Source organism: Sus scrofa, chromosome 8 (assembly GCF_000003025.6).
Source record: "Sus scrofa isolate TJ Tabasco breed Duroc chromosome 8, Sscrofa11.1, whole genome shotgun sequence".
Lineage (NCBI taxonomy): Eukaryota > Metazoa > Chordata > Mammalia > Artiodactyla > Suidae > Sus > Sus scrofa.
In genome coordinates, this window is record NC_010450.4 from 55,548,111 (window position 1) to 55,567,499 (window position 19,389).

Here is a 19,389-nt window from a genome sequence, read left to right on the forward strand (position 1 = left end):
CACTGTTTCTTCTCAGAACATTAAAATCGGATAAAAACCAGGTGTAAGTAGAAAAAGGTGTGAATATTTTTCATCCCTTCGAAAAGTAATTCTCCTAAGAGCAATGGCCATATCAAAACGTAGGATCTGACACATGTAGAAACTTAATAAATATCAAAACATGGTTTAGGTACCCCCACTTTTGGCTGGGAGCAAATCATTGTTCCCACTGAGGACAACTGGAAATGCATATAAATTATTAAATTATTATTAATATTAATAATTATTAAAACAAAGACATCTGCCTAGAAGGTGTGCAAATTGCTGCCGAGGCATCAGGCTTGAGCAGCGAGATATGTGGAAAAGGGAGCCGTTGCGTGGAGCCCAACTTCCTGCATGTTGCTTCTCTTCTGTGGGCATTAGTTGCCTCCTGGGTGCAGGTTGGAGACCAGAAGGCCTGGGGTGGCAGCCAAGAGAAGGCTGCAGAGCTGCAGGCCATCACATGAGGCTGAAAACACCAAAATGAGTGCTTGAGGGCTGAGGGACTGAATTCCCCAGGAGGAGAGAAACCTTGAAGAATGAACCTAATCCTGGGGAGCAGTTTTCCTTTGAGGCATCTGTTGATAAAGCTGTGCAGGGGTAGAGGCTGAAGAACATGGCGGAATTATTAGCAGAATTGTGGTGCTGGAAAGACGAAAGCTGGAGCTAGGGACCTACCAGGGATGAGGGGCATAGTCTTGGTGAGACTCCGGGAGGCTTGTACTCTAGGAATGGGGACAGAGCACAGGTGGTCTAAGCATTATGATTGCTAAGCTGGCACCATGCGCCAGTCCCTGATTGGACTGAGGTGATCTGCCCTGTGCTCCCCACTAGAGGAGCAGCACATTCTCTGGAGAAGGCAGGAGGCCCACACATGCAATGTTTCCTGCATTGTGTGTAGAATTCAATAAAATGTTACCAGGCAGTTGAGAAACAGACCGTGAGGAAAACTAGATAATGGAAATAGAACCAAGGAGACTCAGACTCTGCCACTTCAGACAGAGCCTTTCAAATCATTGGGATTAATCTAGTCAACAAAATAATTGACAAGGAGGAGAATTTCAGTGGAGAACTGGAATCTCTTAAAAAGAATCAAATGGAGATTCTAGATCTGGAAAATGTTAGATAGTCAGAACTCAGTAGGTAGTTTTAACTGCAGACTAGACACTGCTAAAGAGAGGATTAATGAGCTGAAAGCTAGGTCAGTGAAAAAAATCCAGATTGAATCATATTGAGTAAAATGAATGACAGGGAGTTCCTTTGTGGTTCATCAGGCTAAGGATCGGGTGTTGTCACTGCTGTGGCTCTGGTTACAGCTCTGGCACAGATTTGATCCCTGGCCTGGAAACTTCCACGTGCTGTGGATGCAGCTCTAAAAAGACAAAAACAAAGAAACAAAAAACCTGTCATTTAAAAAAAATACACACACACACACACACACACATATGGCGTTCCCATCATGGCTCAGTGGTTAATGAATCCGACTAGGAACCAAGAGGTTGTGGGTTCAATCCCTGGCCTCGCTAAGTGGGTTAAGGATCCGGCGTTGCCGTGAGCTGTGGTGTAGGTCTCAGACATGGCTCGGATTCCATGTTGCTGTGGCTCTGGTGTAGGCCGGCAGCTGTAGCTCTGATTAGGCCCCTAGCCTGGGAACCTCCATTGCTATGGAGTGGCCCTAGAAAAGGCCAAAAGACAAATAAATAAATAAATAAATACTGTCCTTTGTCACAGATGACCTCATTGTATACAAAATAAATCCAAAAGAATCAACAGTCATATTACTATGATTAAGTTAGCTAAGCCTAAAATCAATATATTAAAAAGTGATATTTTAATATTCAACCAATAAACAATTAGAAAAATTAAAATATTAACCTCTACCATTTACAGTAGATTCAGAAACACAAATATGTAGAAGTAGGAGTTCCTGTTGTGGCTCAGTGGGTTAAGGACCCAATGTCTCTGTGAGGACGCAGGTTCGATCCCTGGCCTCACTCAGGGGGTTACGAATCTGGCACTGCCACAAACTGTGGGTTGCAGACATGTCTTGGATCCCGAGTGGCCGTAGTGTAGACTTGCAGCTGCAGCTCTGATTTGACCCCGGCCCGGAAACTTCCATGTGCCACAGGTGCAGTTGTAAAAAGAAAAGAAAAAAAAAAAAAAACAAACAGAAATCTATCAAAATATGCAAAAGACCTCTGCAAATAAAACTACAAAGCACTGAGAGAAAGTAGAGAGGATCTAAATAGGGGACATTCAATATTCATGGGTTAAAACATTGACTATTATAAAGATGTAAATTATCCCCAAATTTATCTCTAGATCCAGTGCCATCACAAAAGTAATCCTAGGAGTGTTATGAAGAGTGTGTGTATGTGTGTGAGAAAGAGAGTTTATTATGTAGAAATGCAGAGACAAGAAGAGTCATCTGGGAAAATAAAGCTGGAGAATATATAAACTGTAGATATGGACTCATTAAAAAGTTACAGTAACTACGACAGTGTGGGATTATTGCTGTAAAGACAAATAGACCCGTGGACACAGGCCAGAAACAGGCTCACACATGTATAGTCACTTGATTTAAGGCAAGTCACACACTGACTTCAAGCCTATGTTTCCTCCCGTATAAACAGGCTCAATAAGAGAGCCTACCCTGTATAGTTTAAATGTCACATGGTGTCACTGAGGTAATAGATTAAAGAAGTGGGCACACACGCAGGCACAGAGCAAGTACCGTGTAAATGCAGCCATTGTTGCTATTCCCACTGGGACTACACTGTTGTTACAATCATTACTACTCCTATTCCCACTGGTCACTTTCTCTCTTTTGCAGCCTGACCATCTGGAATGGGGGACTATGGGGACATTAAGCCCTGGTTGGCAGCAGGGACACTCAGGACAACACAGAAGAGCAGGAAAGTGTCAGTTCTTAGCTTTCCTGGAAAAAAGAATGAGAGCAGGGAAATTAACCTCATGATGTAGTCAAAAGATGGATTTAGAAGCTGGAAAGGAACTTGCCGAGTGCGGGTGTATTGTGTATGTGCAGCTCTGAGACAGTAGTTGATGTATATTAAGCATCTAAAGTGAACCTGTGCATCTGTGTGTGTGTAGGAACACTTGAGAGCCTGTATATGAATATAAGCCATTTGTTAAAACACTGGGTTACCTCTTCTTTCATCTGAACTACAGCCATGGATCCGAGAAAAAAGTTTAGATGGGTTATTGAAAGGTCTAACTCCATAAATTTCCATGAAAATTTTATTTCATAGCCTTTTTAGGTGAACCTGCAAGTTCATTGCCTTTCATGCTCATATTTGTGTTCTAAAACTGCCTTCCATTTCACAAAGTAGCTCGCTGCTCAGCAGTATCTTGGGCTGTTTAGCTGAAGTCTCACCCATTACTCCAGCTGTTGAGTGTCCCCCGCACTCCCCCGCCCCAACCCATGTGGCCTCAGCTCCCCAGGTCTCCCACTGATGCACCAGCAGTACTTGAGAGCTGGCCCCACCTCAGAACACCTCAGCTGCTGCCCTGGGACTGTATCCGACAGATCCGGATTCTTTTTCTCTCGCTTATGCTTCTGTTTGGGTGGCTTTTTTTTTTTAAGTTTTATTATTATTATTATTATTATTATTATTATTATTATTGTTTATTTGCAACGTTCTGACAATTTCTGCTGTACAGCAAAGTGACCCAGGCACACATACACATTCTTTTTCTCACATTATCCTCCATCATGTTGCATCATAAGTGACTAGATATAGTTCCCTGTTCTATACAGCAGGATCTCATTGCTTATCCGCTTCAAATGCAAGAGTTTACATCTACTAACCCCAAACTCCCAGTTTATCCTACTCCCTCCCCTTCCCCCTCAGCAACCACAAGTCTGTTCTCCACGTCCATGAGTTTGTCTCTTTTCTGTAGGTAGGTTCATTTCTGCCCTATATTAGATTCCAGATATAAGTGATGTCATATGGTGTTTGTCTTTCTCTTTCTGACTTAATTCACTTAGTATGAGAGTTTCTAGTTGCATCCATGTTGCTGCAAATGGCATTATTTTATTCTTTTTTATGACCAAGTAGTATTCCATTGTATATATATACCACATCTTCTTAATCCATTCATCTGTCAATGGACATTTAGGTTGTTTCCATGTCTTGGCTATTGTGAATAGTGCTACAATGAACATAGCAGTGCATGTATCTTTTTGAATGAAAGTTTTGTCCAGATGGATGCCCATGAGTGGGACTGCTGGGTCACATGACAGTTCTATGTTTAGTTTTCTGAGGTACCTCCATACTGTTTTCCATAGTGGTTGTACCAATTTACATTCCCACCAGCAGTGCAGGAGGGTTCCTTTTTCTCCACACCCTCTCCAGCATTTGTTATTTGTGAACTTAATGATGGCCATTCTGACTGGCGTGAGGTGGTACCTCAGAGTAGTTTCGATTTGCATTTCTCTAATAATTAGTGATGTTGAGCATTTTTTCATGTGCCTGTTGGCCATCTGTATGTCTTCTTTGGAAAAATGTCTATTAAAGTCTTCTGCCCATTTTTCAATTGGGTTGTTGGTTTTTTTGCTGTTGAGTTGTATAAGTTGTTTTTATATTTTAGAGATTATGCCCTTGTCAGTAGCATCGTTTGAAACTATTTTTTCCCATTCTGTGGTTGTCTTTTTTTTTTTTTTTTTTATAGTTTCCTTTGCTGTGCAAAAGCTTGTCAGTTTGATTAGGTCCTATTGATTTATTTTTGTTTTTCTTTCTGTTGCCTTGGGAGACTGACCTAGGAAAACATTTGCATGGTTAATGTCAGAGAATGTTTTGCCCATGTTCTCTTTGGGTGACTTGAAATAGGTTGTTTACTCCCTGAGTTTTATCTGCAACAAAATGGTGGTGATGAGTTAATGAAAGTGAAACTCAGTGCAGTGTTTTTATCAGTCAGGGCCAGTGCCTGTTCCTGTGGTCATTGACAAAGGTGGCACAGCCAGGAGGCTCACATCAAGACTTTTGTTTCTAAACCTCCTGTTTCGTTGCTGTGCTGCTTGTGCCTCAGTGAGTTTGAAGGTGCTATCTGGGTCTTTGTCTTCCCAAGTCAGTGCAGACCTGGTGGGCCCCTGCATTTCAGTGCAAGGGTGCCAACTGGAGCCCCTTCCCCAGTGCTGGCTCTTCTTTCCTGCCGCTGGTCACTGATCACCCCTCCTTGGCAGGACCCCTTTCTGGGGAGGAGACACAGGGGCGGGGCTCTCCCACCCACAGGAGAGCCTCCTGTGTGCCTGGCATCCTGTAGCTGTGCTGCTTGAGAGAGTGCGCTGCTGCCCCGTCCCTTCCCTCCCGAGGGACCTCATTTCCCAGATCTAGTCACAGCAGCGTCCCCCTCCTCTTCCCGCAGTTACCCAACCACACCGGTAGGTGCAAGTACAGGGGGCCTTGAGGCCCAGCTCTTGAGGGCACTTTCCACCTCCGAGCTGCTGAGTGCAGGAAGCCCTCGTTATCTCCTTAGCGCACATCTCCGCCTCTCTGAAGTCCCCGAGTCTCCACAGAGAGGCTCTCTCCCCACGGTCCGTCGGCACGTCCAGCCCTCATCGTCCTTGTTCAGATGAATGTATCTTTCTTTCAGTTGGATGGCAAGCCTGAAGGAAAGACTCTTGCCTCTTAGTTGCTTAAAAAGTACTGGTTGAGGAGTTCCCTGGTAGCCTAGCAGGTTGAGGATCCAGCATTGTTACTGCTGTGGCTCAGGTTTGATCCCTGGCCCAGGGACTTCCACAAGCCATGGGCATGGCCCAAACAAACAAAAAACAAAACAAAAAAAAAACCCAACCCCTCCTGTTGAGCAGACTTACTGGGGAAAGAGGGATAGTGACAGCTCATTAGGAGAAAGGCCTCTGTGGTTAAACTGGCTGCAGTGCCATCTGTCCTGGGTCCCCGCAAACAAGCCGAGGTCTCTGCATTCTCCCTAAAACGGTCTCAAGGGAGACAGGCTCCCCGATTCCTGGGGGACCCCCCATACCCCCAGCTACCTGGCCGAGGACACCGGGCTTAAAGTGCCTTCTGAATGAGACAGGAAACTGAATGGCCAGAAGGAGTCCCATCATCCTAATAAAATGAAGCCCATGATTTGCATTCCAGGTCCTTCAGCAGTTCTCTGGGAACCCGGGCGTTTTCCCATGACAGTGTTTTTATCCCTGATGGGGGAGCAGAAAGTGAGCAGACAGTTCAAGCAATGTCACAGGACAGCGTCCTGGGCAAAGTCAAAACTCTTCAGGTAAGAAGCTCAAGGTTGGACTGTCAGAGCTACAGAAGGGGCCCGGCTCTGGGGAGGGGGGAAGTGGAGAAGCCTCTAACCTGGCCTAGAGTGATGATGGGGCAGCCCAGGGCCCCTTCCTCCAGCCTGGCTCAGTTCCCTGGAAGCCTCTGCCCACCTGCGAGAGGCACACTGTCACCATGGGGCCCCACCCTCATAACAACACCTCTCCTTTGTTCTCAAGTTGTCACCTTGTTTTTAACTGGACTTGATGGGGACAAGCTCCCAGGAGAAGCTGCAGAACTTGGGTGGGAGGGAAGAGCCCCTAACCTGGCTCAGCGGGTTAAGAGCCCGACTAGTGTCCATGAGGACTCGGGTTCGATCCCTTGCCTCGCTCAGTGGGTTAAGGATCCAGGATAAGGATGAGCTGTGGTTGAAGACCTCCCTGTTCACCTGGGTAGCTGGGCTGGTTTCCTATGTAAAACCGACTCAGGAACAACTCCTTAATAAGGAAAATATGATAAAATCATTCTTCACCAAATGAGATGGAAATAACAGGGCCTCCAGGAGAAGCAAGGGAGCAGAGACCCTAGGGTCTGTCTGTGCAGGTCAGCCTGAGTGTTCGGTGGAGCTCTCCGACAGACATGCCTGAGCAGGCATTTCTCTGAGCTGGGGATGGTCCAGATTATGAACGGGGCCACTGGGTCACTGATTTTCATCTGTTTCTATGTCTCCAACAGTGAATGAGTCAGTAAATAAATGAATGAATGAGCAAAAATTAACAGGAACAGCTGGCTTGAGTAGCTACTGGCACGATGAAGCCTTGCACTCAGAATTTTCTCTTCTTGCCATAGTCTTGTTTCTACTGAATCTTAGCTGTGTATTGTGTGATCTGTGTTTGGCTACATCTTGCACACACTCTCAGCTGAACAGAGCCTGGGCCAGTTGGGGAGGAGCCAAGGCCCAGCAACCACACCCAGACTTGCGGAGATCTTTGTACCTCCTGCACCTCTGCCCAAGGCCATCGTCACCCTCAGAACCAACCAGGCACTTCCTTCCCATGGCAGTGTTTCCTAACTGGGTCCCAGTCCTGGTGCTTGGTGCTCGTACTGCTACACGTCTTACAGGCTCAGAAGTAAAAAATAAGTGGCCACTTCTCCCAAGGTGGAGAAGAGGGAAGGGGGGGGGGGAATGGCCTAAAGAACCCTGCCCCCTCCCTTTTGATTCCTTGACTATTATTTGTGAGAAGTAATGAACCCTCATAATATCCCCTTTCTGAGGGGAATGACTGAATGATTTCAGTCTACAAACCAACCGTATTTTACAAGGTCTTTCATTTCAAGGAGTTCTTTAAAAATTAATAATAGGAGTCCCTTCGAGGTTCAGTAGGTTAAGGATCAGGCGTCGTCACTGCTGAGGTTCTGGTTACAGCTGTGGCTTGGGTTTGATACCTGGCTAGGGAACTTCCACAGTGCATAGGTGTGGCCAAAAGAAAAAGTTAGATAATAGTCTTTTATGTCTTTAAGGGTATCTGCTTTGTAAGGTCACACCCATGCCCCTGCCACTCCAAGAAGAGGATTTGGAGTTGTAAAAAATAGGTAATTCTGAACTATTGAAAATATGGAAGCTCACTAGAAATATGTGAATGCCTATTGTTTGTGTTAATGACGTAAGGCATAAGTTTAAAGAATCTGATGTCATAAATAATCAAATGTAAAAGGCCAACTTTCCTGAGGCAACAGTTCTGTTCAGGCAGGAGGAGGACTGTGAGTCCAGCAGGATAACTGTCTGATTTGCATGCTCTCCTTGGGACAATATCTATTCATACAAGGTCTGCTGAATCTTGCTTCTGCTACATGGATTTACAAGCTTCCTTATGGCTCTAAAGTTATGTTTTCAAACAGTAAAATAAGAGGTTGTGCTCTTCAAGGAGGGAAATGGGGACCATTATCATAGCAAATGTGATTTCTGGAGTGACATAAGCTATAACTGTATCACCCCCAAAAGACTGTGCTTTATTTTTCAGTCGACTAAGCAGTATGTTCCTGGTAAGTTGCAGAAATACTAGTTAACTTTATTAACTTGCATGAATGCTTTGCATTTTTCCATAAAAACGTTATGCTGGCATTGATGCTTAGTAAGCAGCATAAAAGACCGCCCCCTCGTAGATTCCAGCATGGAACGAGAGTGTTTAGTTATGTCAAAGGCATGTATGTTTTCTGTGTCTGAAATTGTCTTTGTGTGTGTGTGTGTCTGTTTATTTACAAAAGGGACCAAGAGAAGTAACAGGTAACACTTCTTTGACAGTAAATGTCCTAGAGAGCTGGTTAGCCACAGTTATTAAAACAGTCTTTTGAAATGAGATTTCTACTGGAATGCTATTTGTAAAAAAGAAAATGAAACCTGAAAACCCGCTTTTCCCGGGCATCAGGAACTTCCCAGCCCTTAGAAACCAGACAGGTGCCTGTCACCATTTGGAAAGGTTGCCTTCTAGTGTCCAAGTGGTCACCCAAGCCGGAACCGCCCTGTGGCGCACACACTGAGGACAGAAAGACTAAACACAGCGTAATAATAAGCCCACTCTCTTCTGAACAAAGTGCATCTAGCACCTGACAAAATTCCCGTGGCGAGCAACTGAACCTTTAAAAGAACACCTGCCTTTTTTCCTGATCCTAAAAATAGAACATGTGCATAATGAGAACAAATCTGAATATGCAGGACAGTTACAGGGACAGAAACAGCCTTTTTGAGGCCCCAAACATCACAGTCCATTGCTCTGTGGCCTGGGGTAAGCAAGAAGCCGGTGGCGGACCTCCACCACCCCGGCTCTGTGGTCTCAGGCAAGTCTTTTAACCTCACTGGGCCTCCTTTTCCCCATTTGAAAAATAAGAGGAGGCATGTGAGGGGTGATTGGAAAGACCCTCCAGTTCTTAAAGTCTGCCATCTGTACCCAGTCACTGTTCGCCTGCAGCGGCATGGAGTGGCTTTGGAAGCTTTGCGCTTTATTGTGCCAGGACCACCGTGACCTTGATGTTTCCTCCAGCTGCACAGAGCACGGGGTGGGGCGGGGCCTGCTTATTTCAGATCAAACCAGGCTGTGAAGTATGTATGTACCTACTGATGGTAAGACTCGAGGACATCAGGGTCTAAGCCTGCAGGTGTTGTTTAGACTCATACCACAGCTTTATCAGAAAACGCTTACGAGTCTGTTAGTCTACAGGCTATTTAGTTCAGAAAGAAAAGCTCTGTCTTCAGTAGCTTCTCTTGTCTGCCAAGCTGGATTCCTTTTTTTAGGGCCGCACCCACAGCATATGGAGGTTCCCAGGCTAGGGTTTGAATTGGAGCTGTAGCCGCCAGCCTACACCACAGCCACAGCAACACCAGATCCGACCCGCATCTGCAACCTATGCCATAGCTCATGGCAACGCTGGATCCTTAACCCACTGAGCAAGGCCAGGGATCGAACCTGGATGGATCCTACGTCCTCATGAATACTAGTCAGATTTGTTTCCACTGAGCCACGACGGAATGCCTGGATTTCCCTTTAAAATGCCAAAGTGTTTTTACCTTTGAGGGTTTGGGCACCTCAGGCAGCTGTCAAGGACACAAAGGATAAATACTTGCTCTTCTGCACAGAGCGAACATCGTTAAATCTATATGTTTTTGCTTTTTCTTATTCTCTTATATTTGTTTTAACCAAGGGCGTGTCTGGAGTTCGCTCAAGAAGACGGCACCTTCCTTTCCCTCTGCTTCGTTCTCACAGACGTGGCCTGAAGGGTGGCCGTGAAAAATATGGGGAACTCTAAAAGCGGCAGTGTGAGAGCTGCAGAATTCCACTTGCTCGGAATTTCCACACTGTAGGGGAAAGCCTCATAAATACAGATGTGCAGTCCTATTATATCGTTCTTGGCATTCCACAGTGCCACCCAATGGCCCCATTTGAATGAATAAAATATTGCCCCTTTTAACTCACATTCCAGTCTAACAGTGACTCCATTCAGAGCCACAAGAAGCATGGACCCAGTTTAGGCACAGTAGTTCCACTCTCCACTCTGGTTACATCTCAGTGCTTGTAAAGAATCCATGATCTGGGAGTTCCTGTCGTGGCTCAGTGGAAACAAACCTGACTTGCATCCATGAGGACGCAGGTTCGATCCCTGGCCTCACTCAGTGGGTTAAGGATCTGGTGTTGCCATGAGCTGTGGTGTAGGTCGTAGATGCAGCTCAGATCTGAGGTTGCTGTGGCTGTGGTGTAGGCTGCTGGCTGCAGCTCCAATTCAACCCCCAGCCTAGGAACCTCCATATGCTGCAGGTGGGGCCCTAAAAAGCAAAAAAAAAAAAAAAAAGAATCCATGAATATGTTTAAAAAATAGATAAATGATAGGTAGGTAGGTAGAGAAGTAACAGTTTCTTTCTCTGAAAACTCAAAGACAAGCTCATCTTAGCAGTCTGGTTTTCAGTGGTGGCTTCTATCACAGTTCTTCTCATGACAAAAGTCACCAAAAAGCCACATTTATCCCCGTGTTCAGTTCACACCACACCTGAGCTTGCCAAGTAGGTTTTAGCAGTCACCCTTCAGCTGTCAGTACATCACTCAGAGTGCCCGCCAGCCCAGTCTCCTGGCATCAGCTGCAGGAAGCGTTTGGAGCAGGAGCCACAGGGCAGGGGAATGTGCAGGTCACAGAGCCTTGGCCTCCAGCACCTGAAGGTCAGTCACCACGGCCCTGGACCTTCAGCTCTGCCCGGCCTGTTCCACTGTCTCGTCCCTGGCCCTTAGGGGTGTGTTCAGAAAGGCCATCCTTGGTTGGTAGCCCCCTCCCTCAAAGGTGGCGGTCACTTCTTTCATGACCTGGGTCCTCCCTCCTCCACCCTGCTCCCCCCGCCCCAGCTCCCAAGCGGCAGCCAGAAATTGTTTTCTCTAGAGGGATTTTAAATTGGCTACTCTATGGAGATGCTCATCATTCTCAAAGGCAGCAGCCTTCTGTTTCTTTGGCCGGGATGAACAATCCATGACGTGCCTCAGCGCTTTGATGTGCATGCACATCCTCATTCTCTCCCTCTTCCCACTTCCTTCCCGCCCCCTTCAGTTGCTGCACCTGCCATGGGGTGGGGGTGGGGGCTTCTCCTCCTCGTACCTCCTCTCTGCCCGGCCCCCTCCTCTCAGTTTGCCTCTTTTTCTTTATCTCGCTACATCATTTCTTAACATCACTCTCTCTATTCCCCAGCGTTGTCCCGTGAACCTTATTTCACTTGTTCTTTTTCTTATTACTCAATGAATTTTATTACATTTATGCTGTACAACTATCATCACAACCCAATTTTATAGCATTTCCATCCTCACTGGTTCTTATTGCATCTAATTTTTTTCCCATTTTCTCTTTCACTTTCTGTTGGTAGCCATGACAGCCATCCCATCTTTGGAGGTGATTTCAATCTAGACTGTGATTACATTTTGCCATATTCTTTTTTTTTTTTTCTTTTCTGTATCCTAAGCATCAGGTGGACCAACATCACTATTCTAAAAAGTGCCCTGATGTAGAAAAACATCATTTCATTCTTTTTTGTGTTGGCCAAAATGCTAACTAAATGGCCTCAGAGTATTAAGCCAGGTTCTCCTTGGAAGCTCATTAGAGTTATTCTTTGCATTGTTTGTGGAGGAAATGCCCTCCTCTCAGTCATTCAGGAGCACTGGAGGATGGCAGATGCCAACACCAAGGGTCTCAGGCTAAGGATCCAGCAGTGTCCAGCTCATGGCCAACACTCCTGAAAAGGGACGACTGGTCGACCAAAGGCTGGGCTGGGAGTCCCAGAAGGACCTGCGGTCAGGCTGTCACTAGGATGCCGGGGCTCTTCCTGCCACTTCTGCCCAGGGCCCCACCTGCTCCCACAGGGCAGCAAGTGAGCCAGGGCTTCGCTCCCTTACACCATGTCCTTGTCTGACACCATCGGCTGTTCTAACCGTGCCTGCTGACTGGTCACTAACTACCGCTTCCTGCTGCTGAACCTGTTTATTAGAAGACACCCTTTCTCAGCCTTCTCCTCCCTGAAACCCTTTTCGGCTGCGCAGGCTGTACCTCGCTGCTGAACTCGGGCTTGGATGTGCGCTCCCTCCTATGGTGCCATGGGAGCCGGGCGCAGGCAGATCAAACTCAAGTCCTTGTCCCCCTGTGCTCCTGACGTGGCATGCTGGGGGTGGGGGCGGGGCGGGGCCTCGGGCTTATCTCTCATGTCTGTGCAGTCTCACGTCCACCGTGCAAGGCCAGGGGCAGCTGGGCGAGGTGGGTGGATTTGCTACCCTGGAGTTCAGAGGAAGAAGGGTTGTTCCCCTCAAGGGAGTTGTCTGCTGGGGACCCTCAGGAAAGTCATCCAAATGCTGCCTCCTCTCTTTCTGCCCCTAGAAGGAGAAGGGAGTGCGATGTCAACTTTATGAGACCCAGTGGATCACGATGAAAATATCACTGCGGAGTTCCCGTCGTGGCGCAGTGGTTAACGAATCCGACTAGGAACCATGAGGTTGCGGGTTCGATCCCTGCCCTTGCTCAGTGGGTTAACGATCCGGTGTTGCCGTGAGCTGTGGTGTAGGTTGCAGACGCGGCTCGGATCCCGCGTTGCTGTGGCTCTGGTGTAGGCCAGTGGCTACAGCTCCGCTTCGACCCCTAGCCTGGGAACCTCCATATGCCGAGGGAGCGGCCCAAGAAATAGCAACAACAACAACAACAACAAAAAAAAGACAAAAGAAAAAAAAAAATCACTGCATGTGGTTTTGAGAGACCTGGTTCCCAACCCTGTGGGCTCACCCATCCTTTCCCTAAGCTTGGCCAGTCACCTCTCCCCACCAGACCTCCGACTTTTGTCGTAAAGTGAGGGGGTTGGATAATGTGATTGCTAAGGCTTTTTGCAGCCTTGTGGGATTAAATATTAGCTACATTAAAGATAAACATCAGATCATGTATTCTCTTTTTTTCCTTTGAAGCATGGAAAGTCCCTGAAACCCATGTACCTGGATCTACAACAGTAGCTCTCAGCCAGAGGCACTTTAGCCCCAGCGACCACTGGACTTGCCTGGGGGCATTCCTGGTTGTCCTGCTGTGGTGCAGAGGCCAGGGTGACGCTGAATGCCCTGCAGTGCAAGGACAGCTCCCCACAACAGAGTGCCCTGGCCTAAAGTGTCAGCAGTGCCGAGCTTGAGAAGCCCTGATGTAGAGAATAGCATCGGCAGTCTCGCAGATAACCACAGCTGACCTCCTCTTCCTGAATGTCATCCGTCCACTTTCTCTACCTGTTAAATAGTTTATATCTCATAGATTAGCCCATTAATTTTTTGGCCCCTTCTTAAGCTATTCTGTTTATGTAGTTTTCTTCGGGGACTAAATTTTCTTTTTAAATCTAGCTTTTCTCGGATTCTAAATACTATTTATCTGCTCACTCTCTCCCCTGTTCTCCTCTGTCCCTATCCCTTCGGGTCCCTCCCATCAGTGCTGGTCCACAGTGGCCCTCCCTCTGCCGCCTTCTCTGCTCCTCCCCCACTTCTGACCAGTTGGTCAGTGGCTGCAGCAGCAGGGCTAGGAAGATGTCCTATCTTTTCCTTGAACTTGGCATCGATTGTAGGAAGACTGGCAGGCTCTGGCACCCTTCGTCCCCTTGACAGTGGTACCCACTATGACCCCAACATGATGTCATACTAGGGGCTGGTGAGGAAAGGAGAAGAAATCCAAATATTCCCGGGGTGTGTGTCCACAAGGGTTCCCTTGTTTGTGCAGCCACAAAGGGTTTCATCTCCTTTAGTGGTTTCTGCACTTTGTGAAACTGCTTTCTGTACAATTTTTCAACCTTTAAAAGACTTTTATGTAGGAGTTCCTGTCACGGTTCAGTGGGTAATGAACCTGACTAAGAACCATGAGGTTTTGGGTTCAATCCCTGGCCTCGCTCAGTGGGTTAAAGATCCGGCGTTGTCGTGAGCTGTGGTGTAGGTCACAGACATGGCTCGGATCCTGCATTGTTGTGGATTTGGCGTAGGCTGGCAGCTACAGGTCCGATTAGACCCCTAGCCTGGGAACCTTCATATGCCACGGGTGCAGCTCTAGAAAAGGCAAAAAGATAAAAAAAAAAAAAAAAAAAAAAAAAAAGCTTTTATATAAATAAATGTATAGGTTAATCAGAACATTTTTGTCATACCCAACTTTTGGTTTAGAAACACGGTCTCTCCACCCCCCAGAAATGCTGGCATGTCCATGAGAGAGGAGGCTGGATGGAAAAGCTCATGGCTTAAAGGGGAAAGAAAAGAAAAGTGGGGACAGGCTCAGTGGTCACAGGATGGCCTCGGGCTTTACTGGCAAGCATGGTGTCTAGTCTAGAAACCGGTCGTGTACAAAAGGTGCCACGCTCGGTGCCTGCCAGCTGTGCTGGGGACTGGCTGTGGTTATCATGACTCACCTCACCACTTTCTAACACTTTCTTTGGTTCCTCCCCAGCGACAGTTGGGCAAGAACATCAAGTTTGGGCAGCACCCCCCCAGCGCCATCCCCATGAAGAAGGCAGACAGTGGCGAGCCTCGCTTCGAGGAGCATCCCTTCCTGACCTGCCCCGTGGAAAGTGTGCCTGAGCAGGCCCTTGTCCTGGTGGATACAGAGAGCAAAGTGAGGCTCCTTCAGGGGCGGCAGTGGACTGGCATCCGTGGCCTTGTGGTCTGCATGTGCAGAACAAGGGGGTGATGCTTTCCTGAAGAGTAGCCTGGGGTACATGCCCAGATCTGCATCGGGGCGGGCAGTGGGGCTGTGGCCACTCTCTCCCCTGGGCCTCCCACTTGCTCTAGGAGACTCAGCTGGTGTGCTTCACCTGGGAGCCTCACCTGGCCTCAGCCCCAGCTGCATGGTCTCCTCTGTGCACTCTCGTCATCTTCTACATCACTGTGTTCTCCCCACCTCAGATGCTGAGTTCTTGGATGACAAACTGGACCGTACATATCTCTGTCTCCCCAAGATGTAGCTACTGATTACTTAGGAGCACCGAATAATTATTTATCAAATTGGACTAATTTAAAGGGAAATGAAAGGAGTTCCCATTGTGACTCGTGGGTTAAGAACCCAACTAGCATCCATGAGGACGGGGGTTCGATCCCTGGCCTCACTCAGTGGGTTAAGTATCTGGCATGGCCATGAGCTGTGGTGTTCGGTCATTTGTTCAGCAAGTGCTGGCCCAGACCTGGGCACCGCAGAGATGGGTGGGACTGGACAGCTGCCTCAAAAATGTTGTTTACATTCTGATGAGAGGAGAGTCAGACAGCAAGCAAGTGAGCAAGTCGATCCATAGCATAATTAATTGTGTTTAATTGGTAAAAGTATTACCCAGCAATTAAAAGAAGGTAATGAATGGGAAAGTGAGGGGAGTTGCTGCCATGGATGGGGGGCTGGGCAGCCAGGAGCAGACCTGTGGAGGGAACGACGTTCTGGGGAGAAGGAGGACCAGGCACAGAGGCTCAGGATGGCACTGAGCTTCTCCTGAAGGAGGAACAGAAGCAGTCAGTGTGGACAAGGGGAAGAAGGAGTAGAGCACAGTGTCGAGGCTGGATGTGTAGACGATGGGAGAAGAGGCGGATTCTGTTTACAAGGAGATCCTGCTGAATAGCATTGAGAACTATGTCTAGATACTCATGTCGCAACAGAAGAAAGGGTGGGGGAAAAAACTGTAACTGCAATGTATACATCTAAGGATAACCTGACCCCCTTGCTGTACAGTGGGAAAATAAAAAAATAAAATAAATAAATAAATAAATAAATAAAAAATAACATTAGAAAAAAAAAATAACAGGAAGCCTCTGAGTAGTTTTAAGCAGGGCAGTGACACAGATCTGTGTTTTCTAAAGATGCTTCTAAGTGTGGTGCAGAAAGTGGACTGAGGTAGGGCAAGCCGGTGCAATGGCTCGGGAAGGGGCCGGGAGCCCCTCTCACAAACATGGGTGACCAAGCAAAAGATGTAGCTGCTGAAGTGTGTGTACCCCAGGCAGGCGGGGCGACTGGGATGGGAGTCGTCAGCCTTTTTCTTCTCCTTCCTGCCTCCTTTCCTTCCTGAGCTTCCATGCCACCTCTGTCCTCCATCTCCAGCCTCTGTGTGTACCCCAGAAGGACCTCTTTCCTGCTCACAGAGATGAGGCCTGGCAGGTGGGGTGGATGGCAGCCAGCAGAGCCAAAAGCTGTGAGGTTAGGGTGCAGGGGGCAGCACCCAGGCTCTCCCAGCAGCAGGGAGCCAGCTGGGGGCTGCGGTTGGAGACGCCCTCGTGGGAACATGGTGAACTTGTTAATGTTTCGGGAGCCCTTCTGGGGTCTGGACGGTGGTGGCTCTTTGCAGCCACTGTGCCCTTGCCAGCATAGCTGGGTGTGGTTAACTGCCCAGGACGCTCTGTGCTGGCGTGTGACCGGAGCACTCTCTCTGCCATTCCAGCCCAGCGAGACGCCTGGTACTCCGAGTCCCCTGAATCTGCCTGCAGCCAGAAGTGAGATGGAAGAGAAGGTAATGGGATCTGAATTTGTGTATTTAGCTTCCTTACTTTAACTTCCAGTTTTCCTTTTCTTGGTTGATCTACTGCCTCGTTTTTCTGTTCATAAATGCTGCCTTCGTCCATTTGAATTCCTTCAAAATGCAACTAGTGGTAGATGTTGGAGCAGTCTGTTTCCATACCAACTACTGGAACTGAACTCTGCTCTGAAAAGTAGCCATACTTCCCATGTGCCTATGTTTGCAATCTTACAGTTTGGTCATTTTCCTAAATGTATCATATATGTCAAGACAATATGCTATATGAAAAAGACATTAAAAAACACCTTGAGTCCCTTGGCCACACCTTGGCACCCCCGGCCACACCTCAGGACCGGGTCCGGTGCGGGGATCCCCTCCTTTGTCCTGGCGCACGGGGCCCAGCTGGAAAACACAGCCACTCCCTCATCTGCCACGCATGGCACTTCCGTGGGGAACCTGGTGCTAAACCAGTCATAGAAGACCTGCTTCCTGGGAGGTTTTGTACACATAGCAGAGCAGCTCCTTTGACACAAAGCTTGGAAAAAAATGTAAACATTTTTTTCAAAGAACAAAATAAGAATAAAAGAGGAGTTCCTGTTGTGACTCAGTGGGTTATGAGCCTGACTAGAATCCATGATGATGTGGATTCAATCCCTGGCCTTACTCAGTGGGCCACTGGCTGTGGCTCCAATTCAGCCCCTAGCCTGGGAGCCTCCATATGCTGCAAATATGACCCTAAAAAGCATGGAAGGAACAGGGTGGGGGTGGGGAGAGAGTGGAGGGAGAGAAAGGGAGGGAACGAGAGAGCAGAAGGGAGAAAGAGAGAGGGAGGGAGAGGAAGGGAGGGGGAAGGCAGGCACCTAGAGGTAAAGTGTGTATGGGAAAGTGTCTCCTTCTATTTAGAGATGCTCAAAAGAGAACTTAGCAGTCTCTGCTTATATGTGTTTTTGGTGTTTAACTCTTGGGCCTCCCATTGAAACGTGGGACGTGACCTGCAGGAGCCTAGGAGCCTGTGGAGATCATGTGCACCTGTGCTATAGGGGCTGGCCCATTCCCAAGAGGACTTGTCACCTGCGCAGGAGTCCAGGCGTCCTCCTGGGGCCTGGGGGACAGTCCAGCAGGCAAGGCATGCCTTCGCATGTTCTGAAGGGGATGGTTCCAGACAGTTCCAGCACCCAAATGGTGCAGAGGTCCAGCTTAAATGATCAGAAACGAAACATTGCATTGAAATCTCAGCTCCGAGTGCTTTATCTGTGTCTTCAATCTGTCACGTTTGGCTCGTACCCCTTTTACTCATGCATCCATTAAAGGATGGAAATCAGTGTTTAATTCATCTCTCTTCAAGAATAGCTCAGGTTATCATAAAGATAACCAGAAATAAATAAAAGCTTAGGAGACCAAAGGCTGGAATTATTTTTCCTTACTTCTGAGCTTCTTGTCATCAATTAATATTTACTGAGCATTCATCTTGCTCTTGGAGCTAATAGGAGCCTTCGTCTTTGTGCAGAAGTATGGAAGAGAATTGCAGAAAGCAAAGCCATCAGCTAAACCCCACTGACTCTGCATAACAGCAGCGTGCACCCTCTGCCACACAGGCTGGTGGGGCTGGGAGCCCTTGCCTCTCCGCTTGCCTGTGCATTCTTGTAGGAAGTTACAGGCCTGGCTTCTTACCATCTGACTCAGCATGGCCTCTGAGCCCTGGTCTTTCTGACGTAACTGAATGGGTATGGTTGCTCTGAGGTGGTGGTTTTCCAGAGCCACAAGCAGCGCTGCAGTTCATCTTGGAAGAACTGCCTTCCCTGCAGGTGGCCCATTTCCGCCCTTCGTGGTAACTTCCCCTCCCCCGCGGGTGGGGGCCTCCTTTTTGCTTCTGGGTGCACTGCAACTTTGGAGTGACTGTGCTAAAATATTTATGCTGATTAGAAATTTAATCCCTGGGAGTTCCCGCCGTGGCGCAGTGGTTAACGAATCCGACTAGGAACCATGAGGTTGCGGGTTCGGTCCCTGCCCTTGCTCAGGGGGTTAACGATCCGGTGTTGCCGTGAGCTGTGGTGTAGGTTGCAGACGCAGCTCGGATCCCGCGTTGCTGTGGCTCTGGTGTAGGCTGGTGGCTACAGCTCCGATTCGACCCTTAGCCTTGGGAACCTCCATATGCCGTGGTAGCGGCCCAAGAAATAGCAAAAAAGACAAAAAAAGGAAATTTAATCCCTGAGGCAGAGAGGTTATACTTTCTTGTTCCTTCATTCTTTTCACAAATATCTGTTGAGCACTTACCAAATAATGAGACTTGCTACACGGGCCACGGCAGGAGCTGAGGTTCGTAAAACATGATGTCTGGGGCTCTTAGTTACAGGGGTCTAAGCACAGAGATGAGCTAGTCCAGGGCTTAGCAAACTTCTACTTATTTTAGGCCTTGTGGCCACAGAGAGGCCAGGCTCTCCTTTGTCCTGCTCTCCTTGTAGCCCAGCAGCAGCCAGGCCAGCGGAGTGGCCTCAGACCAGCAGAATGTTACCTCCCCAAACAGGCTTTGGTCAGGATCGGCCCTCTGATTATGTTTTATTGATCCCTGATCTAATCTAACCCCTAGATCATCCATGGTAGGACAATTAGAGATTGAATGAC

General features: G+C 47.9%; 1 protein-coding gene across 10 annotated transcripts in view; it reads left to right on the forward strand.

Moving 5' to 3' along the window:
* Window positions 1-19,389, forward strand: part of KIAA1211 (KIAA1211 ortholog) — a 264,569-nt gene that overhangs the window by 211,748 nt on the left and 33,432 nt on the right. For 6 of the 10 annotated variants that reach the window (XM_021101354.1, XM_021101353.1, XM_021101355.1 and 3 more), the window contains 3 exons: window positions 6,141-6,276; window positions 14,727-14,891; window positions 16,693-16,761. In XM_021101354.1, the coding sequence (XP_020957013.1) occupies window positions 6,141-6,276; window positions 14,727-14,891; window positions 16,693-16,761 (370 nt within the window). Of the gene's footprint in view, window positions 1-6,140; window positions 6,277-8,281; window positions 8,304-14,726; window positions 14,892-16,692; window positions 16,762-19,389 lie in introns of all 10 variants that reach the window. The other 4 variants (XM_021101360.1, XM_021101361.1, XM_021101357.1 and 1 more) reach the window with 3 other exon arrangements.